Below are 21,354 nucleotides of genomic sequence, written 5' to 3' on the forward strand. Positions count from 1 at the left end.
GTTTGCAATGTAAGCGGAATAATTAATGTAATTATTTACGACATCACATTAGAAACCTCAAAAATAACAGTACTTCTCCACTATTTAATGGATGTTATTATACATATAAACCTTCCTCTTGAATCACTCTATCTATTAAAAATGCATCTGCAATCAATAATGCTGCATCAAAATCCGTCGCGTAGTTTCAAAGATTTAAGCATACAAAGGGACATAGGGACAGAGAAAGCGACTTTGTTTTATACTATGTAGTGATGGCGACTTCTGTGTAAATCCAAGGCTTAGTAAACAATACAAAAAATTGGTTGACTGTTGGTTTTTGGTATTGTCAGTTGTCATTGTGTCTGCTGATTGCCTATTAAAAGTCAAATCTGTCAGAACCAGAGTCGGGAACACAACAATAATTTAAATATTTCTTGTAGTATTTAAAAATGTACAATTTAATTGGATTAATCTTCCACAACATTTTTACAATCTAATTAGTTATGTACCGCATTTATTTCGACCTCTATAATAAATGGTTATATTCAACTTAAACGGTGATGTTCATGTTCTAAATCATGGACACAAATATACCTAATTTCAATTCTTTACCTAAAATATTAGATGTGGAATGGAAGCTGGAAGTGTTGACGAATACGCCCGGCATTGGCTCAGACAATTTACTGTATACAATTGTGTTAAAAACCGAAGGAGACGATGTTAGATTTACGTGTGGTACTCAGCAATTACAAGATTTGGTTTATAAGTTGAAAGACTTGGTAAGACACTGTGAAAAGTTGAAAACAGAATTTTCTTGAAGACATGTGACAAATACTGAAATGATCATTCCAAATACAAGTTCCTTGTACATTGACACATTTTGTAATGGATATATTATTGTATTTTTATAACCAGCATATTTTGAAGCTTTAATTAAATAGCCACTTAAATAAATGGTGTATTTTATTCCAAATTTAACTGAATAAAGGGTATTACTAGATAAGATTAAATCACTATGAAACAGTAGACTGGTATTCAGATATTAATTTATTGTGATGTTGAATTTAATTTGATTTTAACTGGACAGACATGCATTTCATTACTATTTGAGTATGTCAGGTAAGGTAAATAAAAACATAATATCTAAAATAACTATATTTTATTTTATAGGTGAAAAAAATTCAATAAAATCACAATCACAGACCAAACAAAAAGTAACTACAAGGACAAAAAATACTACATTTCTAAACATACAATGAAACACAAATTCATATCCGTAAGATTATCTTAAAATATCACAATATTAACAGCTACTCTATGATTCTACAATGAACAATTTTAATCAGACTTAGACATTCTAACAATGTTTTACTTACTATTCTTCTAATCACTGCTGTTGAAACTCTTGATTGGTATTTTGAATTAACTTTTTTTCTTTTAAAGATTTAGCATATTTGTTGCATAAATTTTGATTAGACTGAATAGTAAGTAAATCTATAAACTTACATCAGAATAGTGGCATTCTATTTAAACCATTGGACAATACATAATTTAGTTTTAGGCCAGATGTTCTTAAATAGTATCAGTTTGAATACTAAATGTGAAATTATTTATCAAATATAGTATTAGTTAAGAAGCAAAATTGTAAATATAGAGAGCTATCCAAATATTACAACAACCTATGCATATAAGTTGTCAATTAATTTAATTTTCTATACTGTGAATAGTTATGGCTGATGTTCCTGATATTTCAGAAATGTTATGTTAATTAGTAATAGAAAAATATCTTACTTCTTAAATTTACTACTTGCATTTATTGCATTGAACAGTCAAAATATGTACTTAGAGATCATAATTTTTTTCAGTTTTCTTTAACTAGATTGCATCTCTTTAATGCATTATATTAGCAAGCCTGATGGCTTTAAAAGACATAAATCATTTACTAAATAATCTTAAACTGTGTCAGATACAGTCAGAATATTTAATACTATTCTAACACAATATTTAGCAATAAGCTGTATTATTTCGACCAACACCAATTACATACTTGTAATTGCACCTTTCTGCACACTTCTTAGGTCTCATAACAATATGATAATTTTTAACATTTGTCAAATTATACACTCACACACAGTAATTTTTAATTTATGGTAATGGTAGTTATTAAATAAAAGTTGATACAAACCAGTTTAAGTTACTAGACATCATTATTATAAAAATGGAGTTGCTGGATCTAAAACCTGAGTTTTGTAATTAATTTAAGAATACTGGTGCGGTTTGTATTTAATATTCACAATTTTCGTAAAGTAACATAAAGCTGTATATTATAATTATATGACAACTTTATGAGTCAGACACAGTAGAGTGATCAACCCTGTTAGCTATAAATTAAAACAATAAATTGGACAGGCTCAGAAATCTACCTGATTTATTTATAATTATTATTGTAGATATTATATTTCCACAACAAAGTTTTTAAGATTCATTAATGAGAAGATAGAATCCTACATTTACATTTATTATGTTAGTTATGATTATATATTAATAAATTCTTATGTGATGCTTAATTAGTGTTTAGACACAAGACAGTATAATAGTATCAAATTAGACAAAATGAACACATTTCAGCGATTTTGACATAGTAAGCTGCCAAGTTCTTAAATAGTGGTAATTTAGAACTTAATAGCAAAATATAAACCATATATAGAAGTTAAAATAGTTGATTTTGCTTAGGATTTATTTGAACACCACTTTCGATAAGACCTGCTATGCCAACACCTAACCATAATATTGCACAATATCTTCCGAAACCTCAACCACAATCATTAATTAAATTACATTATGCCCTTTAATCAAATCAATAGATAAATTAATTTTATAAGTTTTAGTATGTTAGAATAAAAGTAACATGTTTTTCAAATATAACATCCTTGGTGAAAGTAAACCATGTAGTTTATCACATTTTATAGGTAACATTTACTTATAAACCACAAACAGTAACGCAAACCCTTGACTCAGCTAAATTAAGGGGATATGAGAATAATAATAACATGTTGCATTTAACTCTAAAAACAGATGGCCAATTCTAATGTGTATCTTGTATTATCAGTTACAGAACTTCAGCTTCAAATATAGGATTTTGCTGTTTATGAATCTATACATAAAGTTTAAATTTTTTAACCGTTTTTTAACGTGTATATTTCAATGAAGGCAATTTTTTGCATTTGAACATATAACCTAAATATGTCAATAAATCATTAATTCAGAAACAATTATATTTTGACTTACTGTTTGCTACATTTTTATTTTACAGCGAGAAAAACTTTAGGAAAGCTGCGGGCGGAACTGGGTGAGGGGGCAAAGGCCCACCGGCTTCTTTCAGGCGCTCACGATACTCGGGACACTAAAATATTATTTACGAGTTATATATAAGTATAATATTATTTATAACTTAATTTCTGTCGAAGTAATGAATCGTCATCGATACAAGTCTATTTGATTTACTGGCTGAATATCTTTCAGGCAGGTAGTTAAACGGCTAGGCTGTTAATTGAACGGATAATTAAGCTAGTTGGCTGCGACATCTACATTACAAATGCGGCCGTAGACAATAATGCCTGTCAAATAAGACAAACTCAAAGACAACTTTAATAAAAATAAATAAAATTCGACGCTTTCGTATTTGCTGATTTTTGATGTTAAAAAATATAGGTGAAAAATTAAATTTATTTTATCAAGGTTAATAAAAATCCTAAATACCTGATCCGCTATACAAGGATGTCCCAGCGAACGCCAAAATAGACATTTGCAATGTCTACAAAGAGACAATGTCTCAGCGTATTGCGCATCTTCGCGTAGCCCGTACAACCTTAGAAATAAAATAAAAAATTCTACGAATATAAAATATATACTACTTCTATATGTTTAAATAATATTTTTTTAAGTACTTTAAAAACTTTCGGCTTATTTCCTGGTTGCACAGAATACTTATGATCCTAAAAAATATTTATGAAAACATTTAGAATAACTTAATTCTGACCTCCGTAGCTGATGGAAGAGCTTCTTCCAGTCAGTATCGGCGTTAGTCTTCTGGACAGAGTCGATCTGCTGCGATGTGAAGTGGAAATTAACCAATTCCCGCCAAACACGATGCTCCGAGCATAGCGACGCCATCACGGACCAGGCTGACGACGCTGACTATTCAATATTTGTATACTTTTAATTACTTTTCCTTCGTATTTTTCTATGTTATGTTAAACAAAAAATAAAACACTATTTAATGTTCATGTAACAGTATATGATCGCTCTATGTATTTATATATCTGTATACACACTATTTATGCGTAGGTGCAAATATAAATAAATAAAAAATCTGCGCTTTTTGAACTAGATGTTCTGCGACAGAATTTCCATCTAAAGTTCTAATATGTAACTAATAAACGAAAACATCAACCAATAGCGTATATTTTTTTCTCGAACTCCTCTCAATCAGTCTTAAGCGCTCTCTCTTTTCGACCAAAACGTTGCACATCTTTGTGACGTTCCATAAAATTTTTACCCTCATGCGCGCCTAAAGAAGTTTCACTTCAAAAAATATTTTACAATCACCAACCATTAAATAGTTCATAAAACTTAACTTACACTTAATGGATAATGCGAATTTTGTAATAAGTACATAAAAATGTATACCGCGAATTTATCACATTATTTACTAAACCAGATGCAGAAGCTATTAAGGCTTTTTATATAAAGAAATTTCAAACTTACATCTAAATCCCTGTGATCCGATATTCTCAGTAGAATCTCCCTGATGCATTCTTCAGGCAAGTCGTGAAGTTTAGGCACTACTTCCGGACCAGGCTAAAAGAGTACTTCATTAATTTACGGTCCCCTATCTAAAGAGTTAATACAGTGAACATACTTGAACAACTTTTCTATTTCTCTTCTTAAATTATCTCTTTCAAAATATCTAAGTTCGTGGCGACATATTTTAAAATTATGGTAGGTGCTACGCTTACATAAAACTGTCTAGTTTTACGTAATTACGTTTAAAACATCTCATACCAGCTCTTGTAGATTACTTGACCACCACAAAGCAGTGTTCGAATACATACTAGGCCTGCAGCACTTACCTCCTGTATCCGAATACTGTTAACAATCCTATGAATACGTGCGATCGCATGGTCGTGGTGACCCCAGAGAGCGCGTGATCCCAAAGGTCGGCCCCAACACGAGCGTCGTTCGGCCTCACGAAGGGCCGTCACACCCACCACCAACGCTCTCAGGGCGTTTAAGTTCTGCTTCGATGTTGCAACTGATACACAATCTTTACCTCAGTACAATAAATATTAAACCTAACGAATAGCATACCAAACTTAATAGAACTTTGTAAAATTATATTTATTTTCGATATCAAAGATGCGAGAAATGAATACATCTATGGTAATGGAGAAAGAGAATATTGTTAAGTTCGCGGTGAAATATAAGATTCAACAGTAAATGTTGAAATCTAGTCAGAAACAGAAAATAAACTTTATTCATATACGTACATATATATATAAGTACTTATGAACGTCAACGGAAAAGATGTTAAATTCATTCTAAATTTACATTTACGACGAATTACGAATTACGAAAATACAAATTACGAATGCAACTCAAGGGTAGAGCGGGCAAGAAACTCTTTTTAATCGCCAAGTTTTGACTTATACAAATTGTTTGATCTGCAAATCAATCCCAAGGATTAGGATCATTGGAATAATCGTCAAGTTTATAAATTGCTTTATTGATTAATTTGCGCTTAACGAGATTTGTGAATTTATTCTCTAAATTCGCTTGGGAGTTGGTTGTAAAAACGAATACAATTTCCATATAAAGAGTGGTTTATCTTTTGGAGCCTGGTTGGTCATTAGATTATAGTCTAACGACCAACCAGGTCAAGTAAAGTCAAATACAAAACTAATAATTAAGTAATGTAGATATAAATATATTAACTTGCTTGCAAGGTAATCAAATAAAAATACTATAAGGATTCTAAATTAAAAAACGAAATATTCTGGGTATATTCTCTTTTTCCGAAATAGAGTATGGGGCATAAAGAATTAAGCTTCATTTATCATTCTCTTTAATGTTTGTATGTATTATAGCAGCAAAAACGTTTAGTCTTAGAAATACCTTGATCTGCAAGCTGTTCAAGCATAGACAGGAGCAATTTCTGCGCGGCTCCAGGTAGATGGGTCAGTCTCTGGCCACACAGAAGTAGCTCTAATAATGCGCAGATGTAATTGAATCGTCTCACATCGCGGACAGCTGATGAGAAGTCCAAACGACGCACCGCCTCTGATAGGCCGTTAAATCCTGCGATCTGAAATATCCCGTAACATTTTGATTAAAAAAAAAATGTCGCCTTCATCGTTACGCAACCATTTAAGACATTAACATATTTTTTAGATATATTTTAGGCCAGAAAACAGTGAAAATAGTTTTTTTTTAAATTTTCATCCCTTATTCAAACGTTGTAACTTAATATTCAAACCGAAATTGCAATCCTACATGCAAATAAGAAACATTTGGTCTATGCTAACAGACGGTTGAAACTAGGTTTAATAATAATAAAGCTCGTTTAATTTCCAATCATGACAAAAAATGTAATATACAGATTATTTAATATTGTATACACTATTTTATTTATCTTGTTATATATCCTATATCTTAGCTAAATTCAGTACCGATAGGAACCTCTTCGTGGGTAAAAGCCTCCTTTAGCTTTTTCCAATTGACTCTCGCTTTCTTTCTTCATTCGCTTCCTGTTATCGCTACTATTTCTTCTTACCTTTTCTTGGGGCGCCCTCTTCTTCTTCCCCTTGGTCCTTTCCATACAGTTGTTTTTAAAGTGCACCTTTTATCTGTGTATCTTGCCGTATGCCCCGCCCATTACCACTTCTGTTTTAGGGCATAAGGCATCTATCACTTTTGTTTTTATTCTTATTTTTAGTACGCTTTAGCTTGGTTTTTACTTTCGGTGTTGTAAGTCCACGTTTGGCAGCCGTATTTTACGTCATCACAATAGGTAATTCATAAACTGTACTCAAAACAACGTTTATATACTTATGTCGACTGTTCGTCGCGCTGAGCGAAACGAAATTCTTATGCTTAAGCCTAGATAAATGTACTACACTACACTTACCTCTTTTGTGCATTTGATTGTAATATGGCAGTGAGGTGGAACCCTCGCTACCTCATCCTCTGAACTTTTGTCGCCATCTTCATCACTCCTGGAATAGATAAAAAACATCAACTTTTAGAAATTACCAAGAATGGCAACATCAGTTTCGCCCGCGTATCGATATTTTGGTTTTCTGCGATCGACCTCTTTAATAATATATCCTCGTTATAATTTCGTTAATATATAGATACATAAAACCATAATTACATAGCATTCTAAGGAATCTCACTGTCTATTGGTGAAAACCGTTCAATCTTAAGATTGCGTTGGATACAATTGCAGCTGTAAATATTAATTACAACAGATTTTTCATACTGGTTATTGCTTCATTTTTCGTACAAAATAAATGTGTATCATACAAAAGAACCTCTATGACTCGTTAGTAAAACGTTTTTGTCAAGCCGAGGGTAATATAAAAATGTATGTTTACAACTGTTGCAGACTGCAAATGACTGTTGACAGCCTAAACTTGCTATATTTAAATATCACCCAAAGATTGCGGTAATAACTACGCTACATATAAATTAGTATGGGCATTAATTACAGCTAATATTACGTAATATTTACAGATGAAGACACGGAAGCAATAATCTATCTTGAATAATGAATTATTGGTAATGTCTGATGTGGGTCAGAGTTGGATGCATAGCTGAGAAAACCGTTCCATCCTAAATACTACTTTTGATACAATTTCAGCGAGGAAAACTCTTATTTGATTTTTACCGCATGGAGACACTTAAATATTCTTTTATAACCATTTAAAACCGGTGTAAATATGCTCCATATTGTAAAGATGATAATGAGTCCACCGTGTCAGTAGACCTCATATTTAATTCATTGTCCCAAGAGTACTGGCCGACTAACCCCTGCTCTGGACTATTAGAATATTCAGATGAGAATAGGGGACTGTAATAAGTAGGATTAGTGAAAAAACTTCGCATTGTAATTTGTAGTAGTTAGTAGTTTGCTCCAGTACTGGTTCATAATTAATATTGTTCAAACATGCACAATGAAAGATTTGCCCCACAGACCTTTAGAGCAGGAATTATTGTTTGCGAAACAAGAAACACAAAAGTTGTACATATATTTTAAAAAATAAACAATATTTTAAGCTGGCAATTAAAATTTGTACCACTCCTTTGAATCGCATCGTATGATATTATGTATTTACGTTTGTTTATGACTTGCAACTGCATGTTTGCATACAGAAAAGCATGGATCATGTTATGCTGGTCAGTAACTGCAGGTCATTGACGTCTGACTCACTCTATCCTAATTGGAGATAATCCATATTAAAACAGCTGTCGCTGATGCAAATATAAAAAAAAATAATTTTCTTTTTAGTCATTTTAATTATATCCAACTCGCAACTTATTACTATTTACACAAAGTCTCTTGGCCAATAATAGAATATGGGGCGGATATATTAATTTTAATGTACGTTAAATACTAGCGCAAAAATGTTTTTATTTGTATAAAATATTGTTTATGCAACAAAATAACAAGAGTTTAAGTGATTAGATATTGCTTGCTGAGGTTACATGTAAAGCTAATTAACAAAAATGGAAATGGGCTGTATTGAAATTCCATAAAGGGAGCAGATAAATGGAGCAAAATTGGAAATGGCTGGAAAGACTAAGACTTGGTCGAGATTGGTATACAATAAAGAAAAATTGAGGACAATGGGGTGAGGCCTTTGCCCGTAGCAAGAATCGGTTATATAACGTATATATTTTGTATTTCTGATATAAGGCTATACATAAATAAAAATGTTTTACTACAAATTTTTCATACAACTGCTTTACTAGATTATCGATTTATTTTTCGTACAAAATAAATGTGTATTATATCATAATTCTACTGTATCCTCAACTCGTTAGTAAAACGTTTTTGTCAAGCGCGAGGGTAATATAAAAATGTATGTTTACAACTGTTGCAGACTGCAAATTACTGTTGACAGCATAAAGTTGCTATTTAAAAATCACCCAAAGATTTAGGTATTTATTACGCTTAATATAAAATTAGTATGGGCATTAATTACAACAAATATTACGCAATATTTACAGCTGAAGACACGCAAGCATTAATATATCTTGAATAATTCATTATTGGTAATATCTGAAGTGGGTCAGAGTTTGATGTATAGCATAGATAAATGACCTTAAGCAGATAGAGACATTCGCTCTATCTCACTCTCTCTCTCGATCTTTCTCACTTGCTTGCTCCCTACGTTTATGCTACGTTCGCCTTTCTCACTCTCTCTCAATCGGTGTCAATCGCTCTCCCCATTTTCTACGACAAAAACGCTGCACATCTTCGTGACGCCAATATTAATATTATTGCGTGTCCTCCGTAAAATTTTGCGCTCATGCGCCGAAAGAAGTTAATTTCAAAAATACTAAAATAGTAATACAACATCCTGTGTGACTATGAAAACGCACCTGCCTGTGAAAGCTTCCTGCTTCCTCATAGTTCTAATACATGCACAGATTACACCAATTTACATAATTGGATCACGATTTCTCCTCTCTTAGAACCAACGGTTTTTTAGAAAAAGATAAGAAAAGCTGTTATTATGCAATTCCAAGCAATCATCAACGAAAAGAAAGTGAGCAATGATAACTGTCAATTTAGTTCCAAGAGCGTAAAAAGCCAATCTCTCTGAATTCGAGTCTCCACACTCCAAAAGTGTCTAGAGCCACTTCAACGAATTTGTTTTGTTATATTGTCAAAGTCTTAGTCAAAAGTTCATATAGGTAACACTTAGTACACTTATGAACGTCAAAAAAGAAATATACATTAAATTCTTCCCATTTTATATTTACTACCAGTTCTCAAATCAAGGACGTAGAACGGAAGAGAAGAACTGACAATAAACTCTCCGCCACTCTTTTCATTTGCCAAGTTTTTTGTTTTACACAACGTTTGTAAAGTGCTGCAACCATTACACCATTTAAAGTAACCAAGACATTTAAAGTAATAGATAATAATAATATAAATTAAAAACAAAGATTTGTCTCGGATTTTCAAAGATCTATCATCAGGAGGCATGGTGTAATAGGAGCACGCACTTACACTCTCGTGGGAACGACACGCAAACACATAGTCGAAATTATTGAGAAAGTTAATCTAAGGAACAAATGTTTTGTAGTCAATAGTATTCGTGAATATGTCCATTTGGGAAACCTCCTGAATTAACGCGAATGAACAGTAGCCCAGACATATTTTGTGGCTTTGAATAAATAATCTTGGCTAACAAAGAACGTGAACAAGAAACGGTCGAAACATAAACATATAATGTACTTAAACAAATGACAACCGGGAAATGTTTAAATTGTAATATGGAAAGTTGTTATTCTGCTAAACAATATTTTTAAATTTACAATTAATTTATTTAAAAAGAAATTATCTATAACTATACCTGTGAAGGTTATTAAGTAGTTTGATTCCCACGTCGTAGTAATTTTTTAACACCACATTACAATAACAATAATATATATTTGCCTTTGATTTCATTATTGCCAAATTAAAAGTACTTTTTCTATTTGAAAGAGGCTGAAACCTAATTAACAAAATATTGCCAAATGGCTGCCGTATCGGGATACATTTTATAACTGAGGGTAGCTTATTAGCGTAATAAATGTAGCTCATATATTGATAATTTGAAACGTACACTCAGAAACGAGACGGGCACGAGTTATGCCTACAAAAAAAAAACAATACATTTTTGAGATACAGACTCAGCATTAAGATTAGTTTTTGAATCTGAAACTTAAAGTTGGATATCAAATATTTTGATATAAAATATATTATCTTATATCAATCGCTACCATATCCCGTGTTTTTATAATATATGGTAAAATATCCAATCAGTAGAATCACATAAATTATATAAAATAAATAATACTCATAAATAGACTGGCATAACACATTTATCGTAGCCTTCCGCATGCAACTCATTCTACCAATTCCTGTAACAACGCAGTGATTTATAAAATTTTGCTACTTTCACCTTTATATCAAAGAAACACGTACCACATTTGCTTGATAATTTTCATATGTGGAATTTCGCCGAGACCAGAGGTCATGTTAAGCTGGTTAATTTCAATTAATGTATATTCCTCACGTTTACCTCTTTAAAGAATATTTTTATAGCCTTAAAACTAATATTGAAATTATTTAATACTAATGATTTATGAGTCTTTCCTCCAACTCCGATTTAGTTCCCTTTGGAGTAGAGACTCATGGGCCATGGGGTTTAGGTGCACAGGCGCTAATTAAAGATTTAGGTTAGCGTTTGGTAGAGTACCGGTGAAGCCAGACCTGGAGCTGTCCTCGCTCATCGAATAAGTATCGCAATATAGTGACTAAATGATATATAGAATAATATATATATATATACACACACACACACATATATATATATACATATATATATATATATAATATATAAAGTTTTTGCTAGTAAGATAATGTTGTTTGTTTTTCAACAAGAAACACCGAGACGTTACAATGTTGTATATATACAGAAATACATTGAACATTGATATAGAGTGAAGACTCGGGAATTTGTTAGCATTTGTATTTTTATAAAAAAAAGCATTATATTGTTGTATTTACAGGCTGTATTATTTAAATATTTAAAAAAATGGCCCAGCCATGCGTAGCCTGGATATACCATACCATGTTTTGCTTAACTTTGAATGTACTCTCTATAAAAGAACAAGGTCGTTTCAATAAAAGAGCTATCCGTTTGTGGAGTCAATGTCATGGATACATTATCTCTAAGGACATTGCAATCAGTTGCATAATAATATATAACGCAGGGGATCGTATTTTCATACTGCGGACATGTATGAAACCTCCTTACATAAACATAATCGGTGTTTGCTCTGTGTACTAGTCTTCTATCTCTTTCCATCGAATTATATTTTAGGTGTGAAGGAAAGAGATTGAGTGTCTTTGATGTTTTTGTGCTCCCAATAGCGATCGCAATTCGTACCCAGTTTTTTTTATTCCTTCAACAACTGTTGCATTGATGTCACATACCCCATGTTGTATATACTCAATAAGTTTGGATTTACAAAGTGCCAGCATATTTAAGAAAAACAATAGTTTTCAGAATAATTATGAGAACTGAATAATTAATACCAACTTAATATTGGATTATGTCTGTCTTTTTATGAAGATAATTGTTTTAGTAAATACCCACTCACTTTCTCCGCTGACTGCGGGGGTCAAAAAAGGGTCAAAAAAGGGTCTGAGAAAAAAGACTTAGATCTTTATTTATCCGTACGTAATACGTTAATGTATTGAAGTAAAGGTTTAATAAGTAATAAGTTTTGTTTTTTCACGTCGGAAGTTTTAAGACTAACAAGCGGGTAATGAAATAACTCTTTGTTTATAGAGCGCGAATTCTAGCGAAATGCCCCTAATTAAAACGTTACAGCTGCGAATTAAGTAATCTTATTACGGCCCGTGTTCTATACAAAATGTCGTCGACGTAATTTGTTTAGAGGTAAGTAAACATTATTCAATAAAAAAGGAATTAATAATGCACCCATAGCGACACCAACACAATTACTGCGATGACGTCATACCCATATCTATATAATCTCTATCACAGTTATTTCGACTTTTTGATATTGAATAGTTAAGTGGAACCCGCAAGAAAATGGAACGCATGGCATTACCAAGTTACCCTGGAGTCGTATAGTTGCAGATGGGACAAAGACAGTCGGAAAGAATTGAAGCAAGGTGAAATATGAGGGTTACGACTCAACGCGATGGAGACACACTGTGGATGTTCTGCTCCATCTAGGGGTACATTAGGGGGGGGGGGGGATATTAAGTCAAATAAGTCAAGGATTTAAAAAACTTCTTGATCTTGCCACTGTGGACTCACTCACTTAGGTCGGAAAAAGAACAGCATCTTTCCTTGTCCACACACCAAAATGGACTAGATATACACTGATACAATGTGTTTCATAAGTTTTTTTCACTGAGTAATATTTATATTTTGTACAGCACACATTCCATATGTACAGAAGTCCAATTTAAAGAAAGAGAGCGCAACATTTTTTAAATATCTAATATGACATTGTTCTAAATTGAATTAATGCTATATTCACACATATTAGAATACTTGAAAAAACATTAGAAGGTTTATCGATATAATTTTATTTTGGTATTCTCAGTAGATACGATAAAAATGGTGATTAATCGGAAGTCGTAAGAGTGACATTTGAACATGCCAAAGACACGAAATGCATCTTTAACGGTGCTTTAGTTCTAAAACGGTCATGACTGCACCTAAACCAAGGATGGCCGAACGTTGGCAGTTGGCCAATATACAATATACAGGGCTACTGAGCAAATAATGTCCTAATTCGAAATTTAAAACTATGTCAAGCGATTTTCGTCACAGATAATATATTTGACCTGAAAACTCCAGCCCATGTAACTTTAAAGATCTATTGTTATCTGTGGTTTCGCTTCTCTTTTAATTATTCCAAATTGCTGTTTCACTGTGGTTTAAGTCTTAAATGGATTTTAAGGCCTTGTATAGTTATAGTTGAATGGTGAAAAATTAAATAAAACTAAACGATATGAATATATAAAATAACGCATTTTTATATAAAGAAAAATCGACTGACTATATAAGTGTAATTAAATATTTCGTTTTTTCATAGAATTTCTTTATTGACTATTGAAATACACTTTTATTGAGATCTAGATTTAATCTGCAATCTTAACACCCTTATTTAGACGTATGTTACTTACCTAACGAATTTTGATTTTAACTACGCGCGTCTATATAAATAGAATCATTGTAGCGTAAATACAGCTAAACAAAGTAATTCATATATAACACCTATAGGTAGATAAGCTGTAGATGAGTAGGTCTCGTAACCATTGGAGTTGCAACACTTTCACTATTAAACACGAAGCAACTTTTACTTTCATTTTTGCTTTGTTTTCAGTCTGTATTTCATTTCTTTCAAAGATATCAGACATTTTTCTTGCTTTATATAATCTGTAGGGTTTCTGAGCCTATGTGACGTTTTCAGAAAAGCGTATAAATACTTAATTTTTGCATTTCTATTCTAGTACCTACCTACTAATACTTGGCTTTAAGTCACGCTTAGCTATAAGCTGTCAAAAGGAACTGACATGAAGCAAACTTCATGACAGATCTATACCGTCAGAAATAGTTAGTATTTTTGTAATTGGTGCATTGAAGTAACGGTAGCTTATTTTGTTTAAATAAAAAATAAAACAAAATTCTATTCGATTTTAACCTGTGGAGTGAAAAAATATAAACAAATGAATAACATTGAATCTTCATAGCAATTATTAAAATTACATCCGTACAATTGGCAAATTAAAACTCAGTTTCCCGTTGAACTGGCCCACTATTCAACCCTGACATACTTCTTGTGGTCCACTTTATTTTAAAACACCCAATTTTTTATCAATTCAGATATGAGCCTTGAAAAATGATAGTACCTATTAATTTGTTACATTTTATTTTTCTCATAGGCTCACAAAAATATAACGTAAAAAATGTTCTAAAAATACATATACATATTTTAATAAAATACAATATTTATAGTAGATATAGATAGAGATCTCTCTGGTGTAGTCTTTCCTCTAGGATGTCGAGAAAATTTACAATTTATTTATTTCTGCCAATGATATTATGTAACAAAACAAAATGTAACTATAAAACAATCATCTTCTAACGTAACTAAACTCCAGGTATATTGCCACCTGTTATCACTAAACAATTACAGTTAAAATCTGTTATAACGACATCGAAGGGACTACTCATATTTGGTCGTAAAAACCGATAGTCGTAACAGCCGATGACGTTGTTATTAAGTACCTCATACAATAGAATTCAGCCGGGACAGGGTAGCTTATTTTGTTTAAATAAAAAATAAAACAAAATTCTATTCGATTTTAACCTGTGGAGTGAAAAAATATAAACAAATGAATAACATTGAATCTTCATAGCAATTATTAAAATTACATCCGTACAATTGGCAAATTAAAACTCAGTTTCCCGTTGAACTGGCCCACTATTCAACCCTGACATACTTCTTGTGGTCCACTTTATTTTAAAACACCCAATTTTTTATCAATTCAGATATGAGCCTTGAAAAATGATAGTACCTATTAATTTGTTACATTTTATTTTTCTCATAGGCTCACAAAAATATAACGTAAAAAATGTTCTAAAAATACATATACATATTTTAATAAAATACAATATTTATAGTAGATATAGATAGAGATCTCTCTGGTGTAGTCTTTCCTCTAGGATGTCGAGAAAATTTACAATTTATTTATTTCTGCCAATGATATTATGTAACAAAACAAAATGTAACTATAAAACAATCATCTTCTAACGTAACTAAACTCCAGGTATATTGCCACCTGTTATCACTAAACAATTACAGTTAAAATCTGTTATAACGACATCGAAGGGACTACTCATATTTGGTCGTAAAAACCGATAGTCGTAACAGCCGATGACGTTGTTATTAAGTACCTCATACAATAGAATTCAGCCGGGACCTTTGATTTTGGTCAATATAACCGGTAAGCTTCTAAACGATGTCGTAAACGGTTTTCACTTTAATTTGTTATTATTTAAATTAAACAAAAAAAAATTATAGTTTAAGTCTAGTATATAGTTTTTTATATTATCGTTTGGTTTTGATTACCAATATATGTATAATAAAAAATGCGATAAGAGACATTTCTTATCGCTGAAGGACTTGAATTCTAAATTCAAGTTCATTTCATTGAATTAATGGAAATCGTGGCATTTCCAAACTAAACACCAGAAAACAAATAAACAAGTAAATAAATAGCTATATATACAGATTTGCTGCGATACACAGTAATCTATTATTTATAGCTAAACATCCTGATTTAGCAGGGAACACACCCTTTACTGGGTATATCTAAAATAGCTTAACCTTTATCGTTTAGGGTGTGTTCGGGTGAATGATGTTTTATATATTCGTGACCAGTGCTAAGTTCTAAATTTAAATTTGTTTTGTTTGGAGAAATTATTCTAAATTTAATTCGTATTCCATATAGTGATCAATAGATAACTGTAATTTCTCTGTGGCATCGATACTTCAATGCAGTTGAAGGAGGGTAAAACTTGCTGAGTTTCTTGCCCGCTCTCCTCAGAACAAGGCCTCCTAGTAGTTTTATGAACGGATGGCGTAGTCTTGCTCTTTCGCGAATTTTGTAAACGTTTTCGACATTCATAAGCATGCCCCAAGACGCATATTAACTGAAGAAACAAATTTTGATTTTTGCTCAAACCAAAGTGAAGTACTTCTACACGTTTTACTACAGTGTATCCACCATGATGTCTCTCGATTTAACGACAAATCGCCTGGTTTAGGTTGTCTCCCATACAAAAATACACTCTACATAGCATTACCCGCCCTCAACGAAGACAATGAAATACTTAAAAGTACTTTTTAAGTGGCCGAAATTAGTTAAAACAACTTTGTGACAAAAAGTACTTGTACGTCTTTTTGTCACAAAGTTGTTTTGTTTACAAATTGGTATTGCCCGTGCTTAATAACGAAATTGCTTTAATATCACAAGATATTAATAAAATGAGTAAAAAAATACAACAATTACTGGTGCAGCAAAAGACGTAAAGCGAAAAAAAAATTCAAATAAGAATTGTTTCTTATATAATTACTAACACTAGTCTAAGATGACGCTTTCCTATTCTGCAGATATTTCATCTTTCCATTTAACGACGACTCTTTGTAACGTCACAGTATGCACAGTCCCCAATCGTTATATAGAGTTTAAACAGTATTTGATAACTTTATCGTAGTATAAGGGAACTGAAAACCCTTAAGTAAGCATATATTATTAAAATTCTTCACTCGTATATAAGGTCACTGTTTAGAAAGTGTGTAATGAATGTTGCGAGTGTCATTTTCCTGTAATTGAAGAAATTTAATTGATACTAAGACGCATAACGTTATAATAGCATATATTTTACTAAGAAATTTAATTACAAGAATTCAACTTAAGATTAAATTGGCAACGTAGAGAAACAAGAAATTTGAATCTCAAAACCATATTTAATAATACAAAAGAAATGTTCACGTTAATGAACTTAGACCCAATTATAGGTGAAAAGTCATTTATTTATTAACGAAGTCACATGAATTAACAAATAAATAGAGAATTGTAGACTTAAAAGGTTATTGAAGGAAAAAGGCGTAATTAAAAAACAAAATATCTGTTTAAGAAATGTTCTTTATGTTTGAACTCGAATATCAAGCCGACGCCAAACAAAAACGATTTGAGATTTTACTGAGGATTTTGATACGACTTTTAGATGTTAATATTTATTCTTACTAATTTTGAGTTAGATGTAAAATAAATAAATATACAAAACAAACAATTTTGTATTTATTAAGTCAATAACTCCTTTAAACTATAGACGTAATAAGTTTCAATATGTAATAAATATAATAATAGGTAAAGGCTGTTAAACCAAACGTTGCTATAGGTCGTCAAAAGCGTATGGATTGACTGAATATTTTGAGGAGAGGGTTGAGATTTCAAGTAAATAGACAGAAATAGGTACTGTATATAGACATTGTTACGTACAAATTATAATACTTTAGAGATACATAAAAATGACTTTCAATGTGTTGTGATTATGATTCTACTGTAATTTAGGTTAGGCGTATTTTATTAGTATCTAGAAGCAAAAATAAAGCTATAATATATATATATATAAGTAATCCGGTATTTTTTACAAGAGTTATAACTGCAATGTCGCTAATGCATTGTTCAGAAATCCCGTTTTCATTTTTCAAATAACTCGACAATCGCGGTGTAAGCGCTCAATGTGGTTTTACCTTGCTTCTTTGACCTTAATCCTACTGCAACGAGAATTCAGGGACTTATTATAAGAAGCAACGTAATAGCAATATTGAGTTATGAAGTTTTAGCCCAGTTGCACCCTGCAAATCCACCAAGAATTCAAAACCTGTGACCAAATTGAATTTATTTAAATAAAAATGTGTTTATTTATTATATGTGTGTATGAACAGTACTTAGCATTAAAACCTTTTTAAATATAAAATAATTAATCTATTCACGGGTTCGACTGACGGGTTAGGTTTTTCTGTGAATTTTTTCTCAATAGCTTCCCAAACTCTGCGAAAGGTGCTTTCAGAAGCCAGTAATTTTTTTCTTCAAATTATGGCTACAGATCGAGCGCCTATTCCACTTATTGTAGGTGTACGAGAAGGAAAACATCGACAGGAAGCATGTTTTGTAAGAATTAGAGCGAGATAATGACTCACGAATGTCAAAAATATATTTTAACATCAGGGAGTTTAGTTTTGACTTTTGAATTTTAACCATAGACTAAAAATTGCCCTTGACAGTATTTCAGGCTCTTTGGGACTTTAAGGACATGATGAATGATTCTCATTCGTCAACGATTATTTCGAATGTAAATTATTAAACAGGGACTGTTTTGCTTGATAGCATTTCAATCATTTCAATCATACAATTTGTGTTTTTTAACCGCTGCGGAAGTTCTGTACGGTAATTAAGTACTTCTGTCACGCATTTCGTTGTATTTTCTCCTATTTATATTTCAAAGGAAATTGGTCAAAGTTAACACAGTATAACACACACAGTAGTAAATATTATTCATAGCGGACGCTGCTATAACAATTTACTATTATTAATAACGTAAGCAGGTTTTAACAAAATTTGCTTATTGCCGGGTTTTTTGGTTTGAAATTTAATTTTGTGATCGGAGAGTTATTTCATATATAGTTTAAAATAATTATTTTATATATTCGTTAGTAACCAGATCCGTAAATAACTTTTAAGAGGATGTCTCAAAGTTAAAATTAAACCTTCCGTTTCTTCTTATTTGAGTCACTCGCTTCTTGATTTGTTCAAAATGATGTTAACGAACCCTTTTGAAAATAAGGTTTGTGTTCGTAAATTTGAAACACATAATTGGTTCAGTACCTTTTTAGGTAATTGTAATTACCATTAAATTATTATTAATTAGTAATAATTTAAGAATCCTCTGTCGACGACGAAAATATAAAATATGTATGTTGACACTAATTTCTAACGATTATATTTATAACCTTGTAATAAGTTTCATTTCAAGTTAAATTTGTGAGAACCCATTGTTGAGACATCCAAGACACACTAACCGACGAAATCATAATGATAGTTTAAGCTACTGAATGATGAAGATAAAAAATTGCTAAAGATAGAAATATGGCTATCCTGGTCGGAAGTAAAGATTTAATCTTAACCTCTACGTATTATTTTAGTTTATAAAGTCTTTATACTACTAACTTCTTTAAAGAAAGTTTATGGCAATCATTGGAACATCAAAACTCAGATCCGTCTTTAGAGGAGAACACCACAAAAGAGGGGCTTCCACAATAGACTTCGGCATAAAAAAAAAGAAATTCCTACTAGTTTGTTTGTTTTTTGTTAAATACTACAAGAATCTACTTGGTTTCACAATACATTATAGAGTGAAAAGCTCGACTGAAAAAAATGTTCATTTTACATCGAATATAATTTGGGGTAGGGGGCTTCACTCATTCAGGGGGCATGACAATTCTTTATAATACTAGCTGATCCGGCAAAGGTTCTATGCTATTTAAATATTAAAATAGGCATTTAAAGTAAAAAAAAATATTCATTTTTCAAGGCAAAGTGGGGACGGGATTTACCCGACTTCATGATACTATTTAAAAATCAAAACGAAATTGAAGTGCTGCATAAAATTTCGTTTAACGCTGTGTAATAACATCGGCTTTGTGGTTTAGTAACAAATTGATTTCCTAACAATCCGATCTGGGTTGGTTCATCTAGCCTGACCTACATTCATCTTTACCAAGCCTACATCTAGATCGCAATTTCATCTGCAATCTTTTTACGAGTTTATGGAGTAATTTTATTTTACCAAAAATTTTTCACTCTCGTAAATGTCTGTAAAAAATTTATGTCTTGTAATAAGTACTTGATATAGAACACTAGCATTCCATTAGTCCATTATGCAACTTGTAAATTAAGGATAATAAATATATATATAACTAGACGTAAAATTGATAGAATTTGCAGTTTAAGCATCAACGGATTCTCTTTATATTCAGGCTGAATTACCGCGACTATCTACGTGGAATCAGAATATAGTTTAGGCCAAATTTTATTTAATAATCACAAAATTTATCAACATTTGCGGAGCAGTAAGTAAAAAAATATTAACAAACTCCAATTACAATGTTGTGGTGAATATTGTAATTGTAAAGATGTAATTGATTAATTCAGTTATTGTACTCAGATAAAATAATTTCGAGTAAAAATGCAAACGATTAAAAAAATACTCGTATGAGGATGTAGAGACAGCTGTTATGTAGGTCTATCGAATTGTAAAATCAATAACATAAGTGTAACAGCTGATGTGTGTTTACAGGAAATGTCTAAACATTATTGTGTACTTACCATTTTTGTTCTTTATCATCTGAGTTATTATAGTTAGTTATAGCGGCATATCTGCAATATAAAAAAGCTGGTAGGTTTTATGGTTTTCTACACATTACAAGCATTAAAAGCAACAATTAAATTAGTTAAGTAATACTCGAGGAAATGCTCCGTGCTCTTAGTTGCGTCGCTAATATTCGAACAAAGGATAGTTTGTTTTGCAACACGCATTTACCTTTGTGCTGTGCATTCGAGAACCTTTTTCTTCTCCCAGCCTTCTTGCGTTTTCACCCACACTTCACCAGGCGAACGCCAGTCTTTTGATATAAAAGGCATTTTATTTATTAATTATACACAAAGTTCTGTGAACGTAACCAAACACGCGAGCAAACTTCCTCAAAGCGAGACGAGAATTATTGGTATTGCAGTTCCATGAAGAAATACACATGTGCGAACGGTACAATTTGTTTAGAAAGAGATAGATGTGCGCATGGCTCTTCCGACATGCAAACGTCACAAACAGCTGTTTTTTTCTGCAATACTATTCCCGAATGTGCCAAGAGGTAGTAAGTAATTCATAAGTCAATTGTTATTTTAAAAATTTATAAAAA

At 31.7% G+C, this 21,354-nt stretch overlaps 1 protein-coding gene across 2 annotated transcripts; it reads right to left on the reverse strand.

Annotated features, from left to right (window-relative positions):
• Positions 1–1,124: 1,124 nt before the first annotated feature.
• On the reverse strand, positions 1,125–21,233 carry LOC110995045 (F-box only protein 32). Of its 2 annotated transcripts, XM_022262008.2 has the most exons (9): positions 20,979–21,229; positions 20,765–20,815; positions 7,169–7,256; positions 6,157–6,346; positions 5,115–5,296; positions 4,750–4,842; positions 4,022–4,179; positions 3,742–3,850; positions 1,125–3,385 (listed from the first exon to the last, which is right to left on the reverse strand). In XM_022262008.2, the coding sequence occupies exons 1-9, from the start codon at positions 21,077–21,079 to the stop codon at positions 3,290–3,292; spliced, it is 1,068 nt and encodes a 355-aa protein (XP_022117700.2). In that variant the 5' UTR covers positions 21,080–21,229; the 3' UTR covers positions 1,125–3,289. The 2 variants fall into 2 exon arrangements, with proteins under 2 accessions (XP_022117700.2, XP_022117701.1); XM_022262009.2 differs by lacking the exon at positions 20,765–20,815 and having other exon boundaries at positions 20,979–21,233.
• Between the last annotated feature and the right edge of the window lie 121 nt (positions 21,234–21,354).

Source organism: Pieris rapae, chromosome 4 (genome assembly GCF_905147795.1).
Source record: "Pieris rapae chromosome 4, ilPieRapa1.1, whole genome shotgun sequence".
Taxonomy (NCBI): Eukaryota; Metazoa; Arthropoda; class Insecta; order Lepidoptera; family Pieridae; genus Pieris; species Pieris rapae.

What these genes read in the sequence shown, in the direction of transcription:
- LOC110995045 (XM_022262008.2), bottom strand. Translation starts at nt 21,079, where the DNA reads ATGCCTTTTATATCAAAAGACTGGCGTTCGCCTGGTGAAGTGTGGGTG. An exon ending in ACAGTATTCGGATACAGGAG is followed by an intron (nt 4,843 to 5,114) that starts GTAAGTGCTGCA and finishes GTACTCTTTTAG; the next exon opens with CCTGGTCCGGAAGTAGTGCC. An exon ending in CGGATCACAGGGATTTAGAT is followed by an intron (nt 4,180 to 4,749) that starts GTAAGTTTGAAA and finishes AATATTGAATAG; the next exon opens with TCAGCGTCGTCAGCCTGGTC.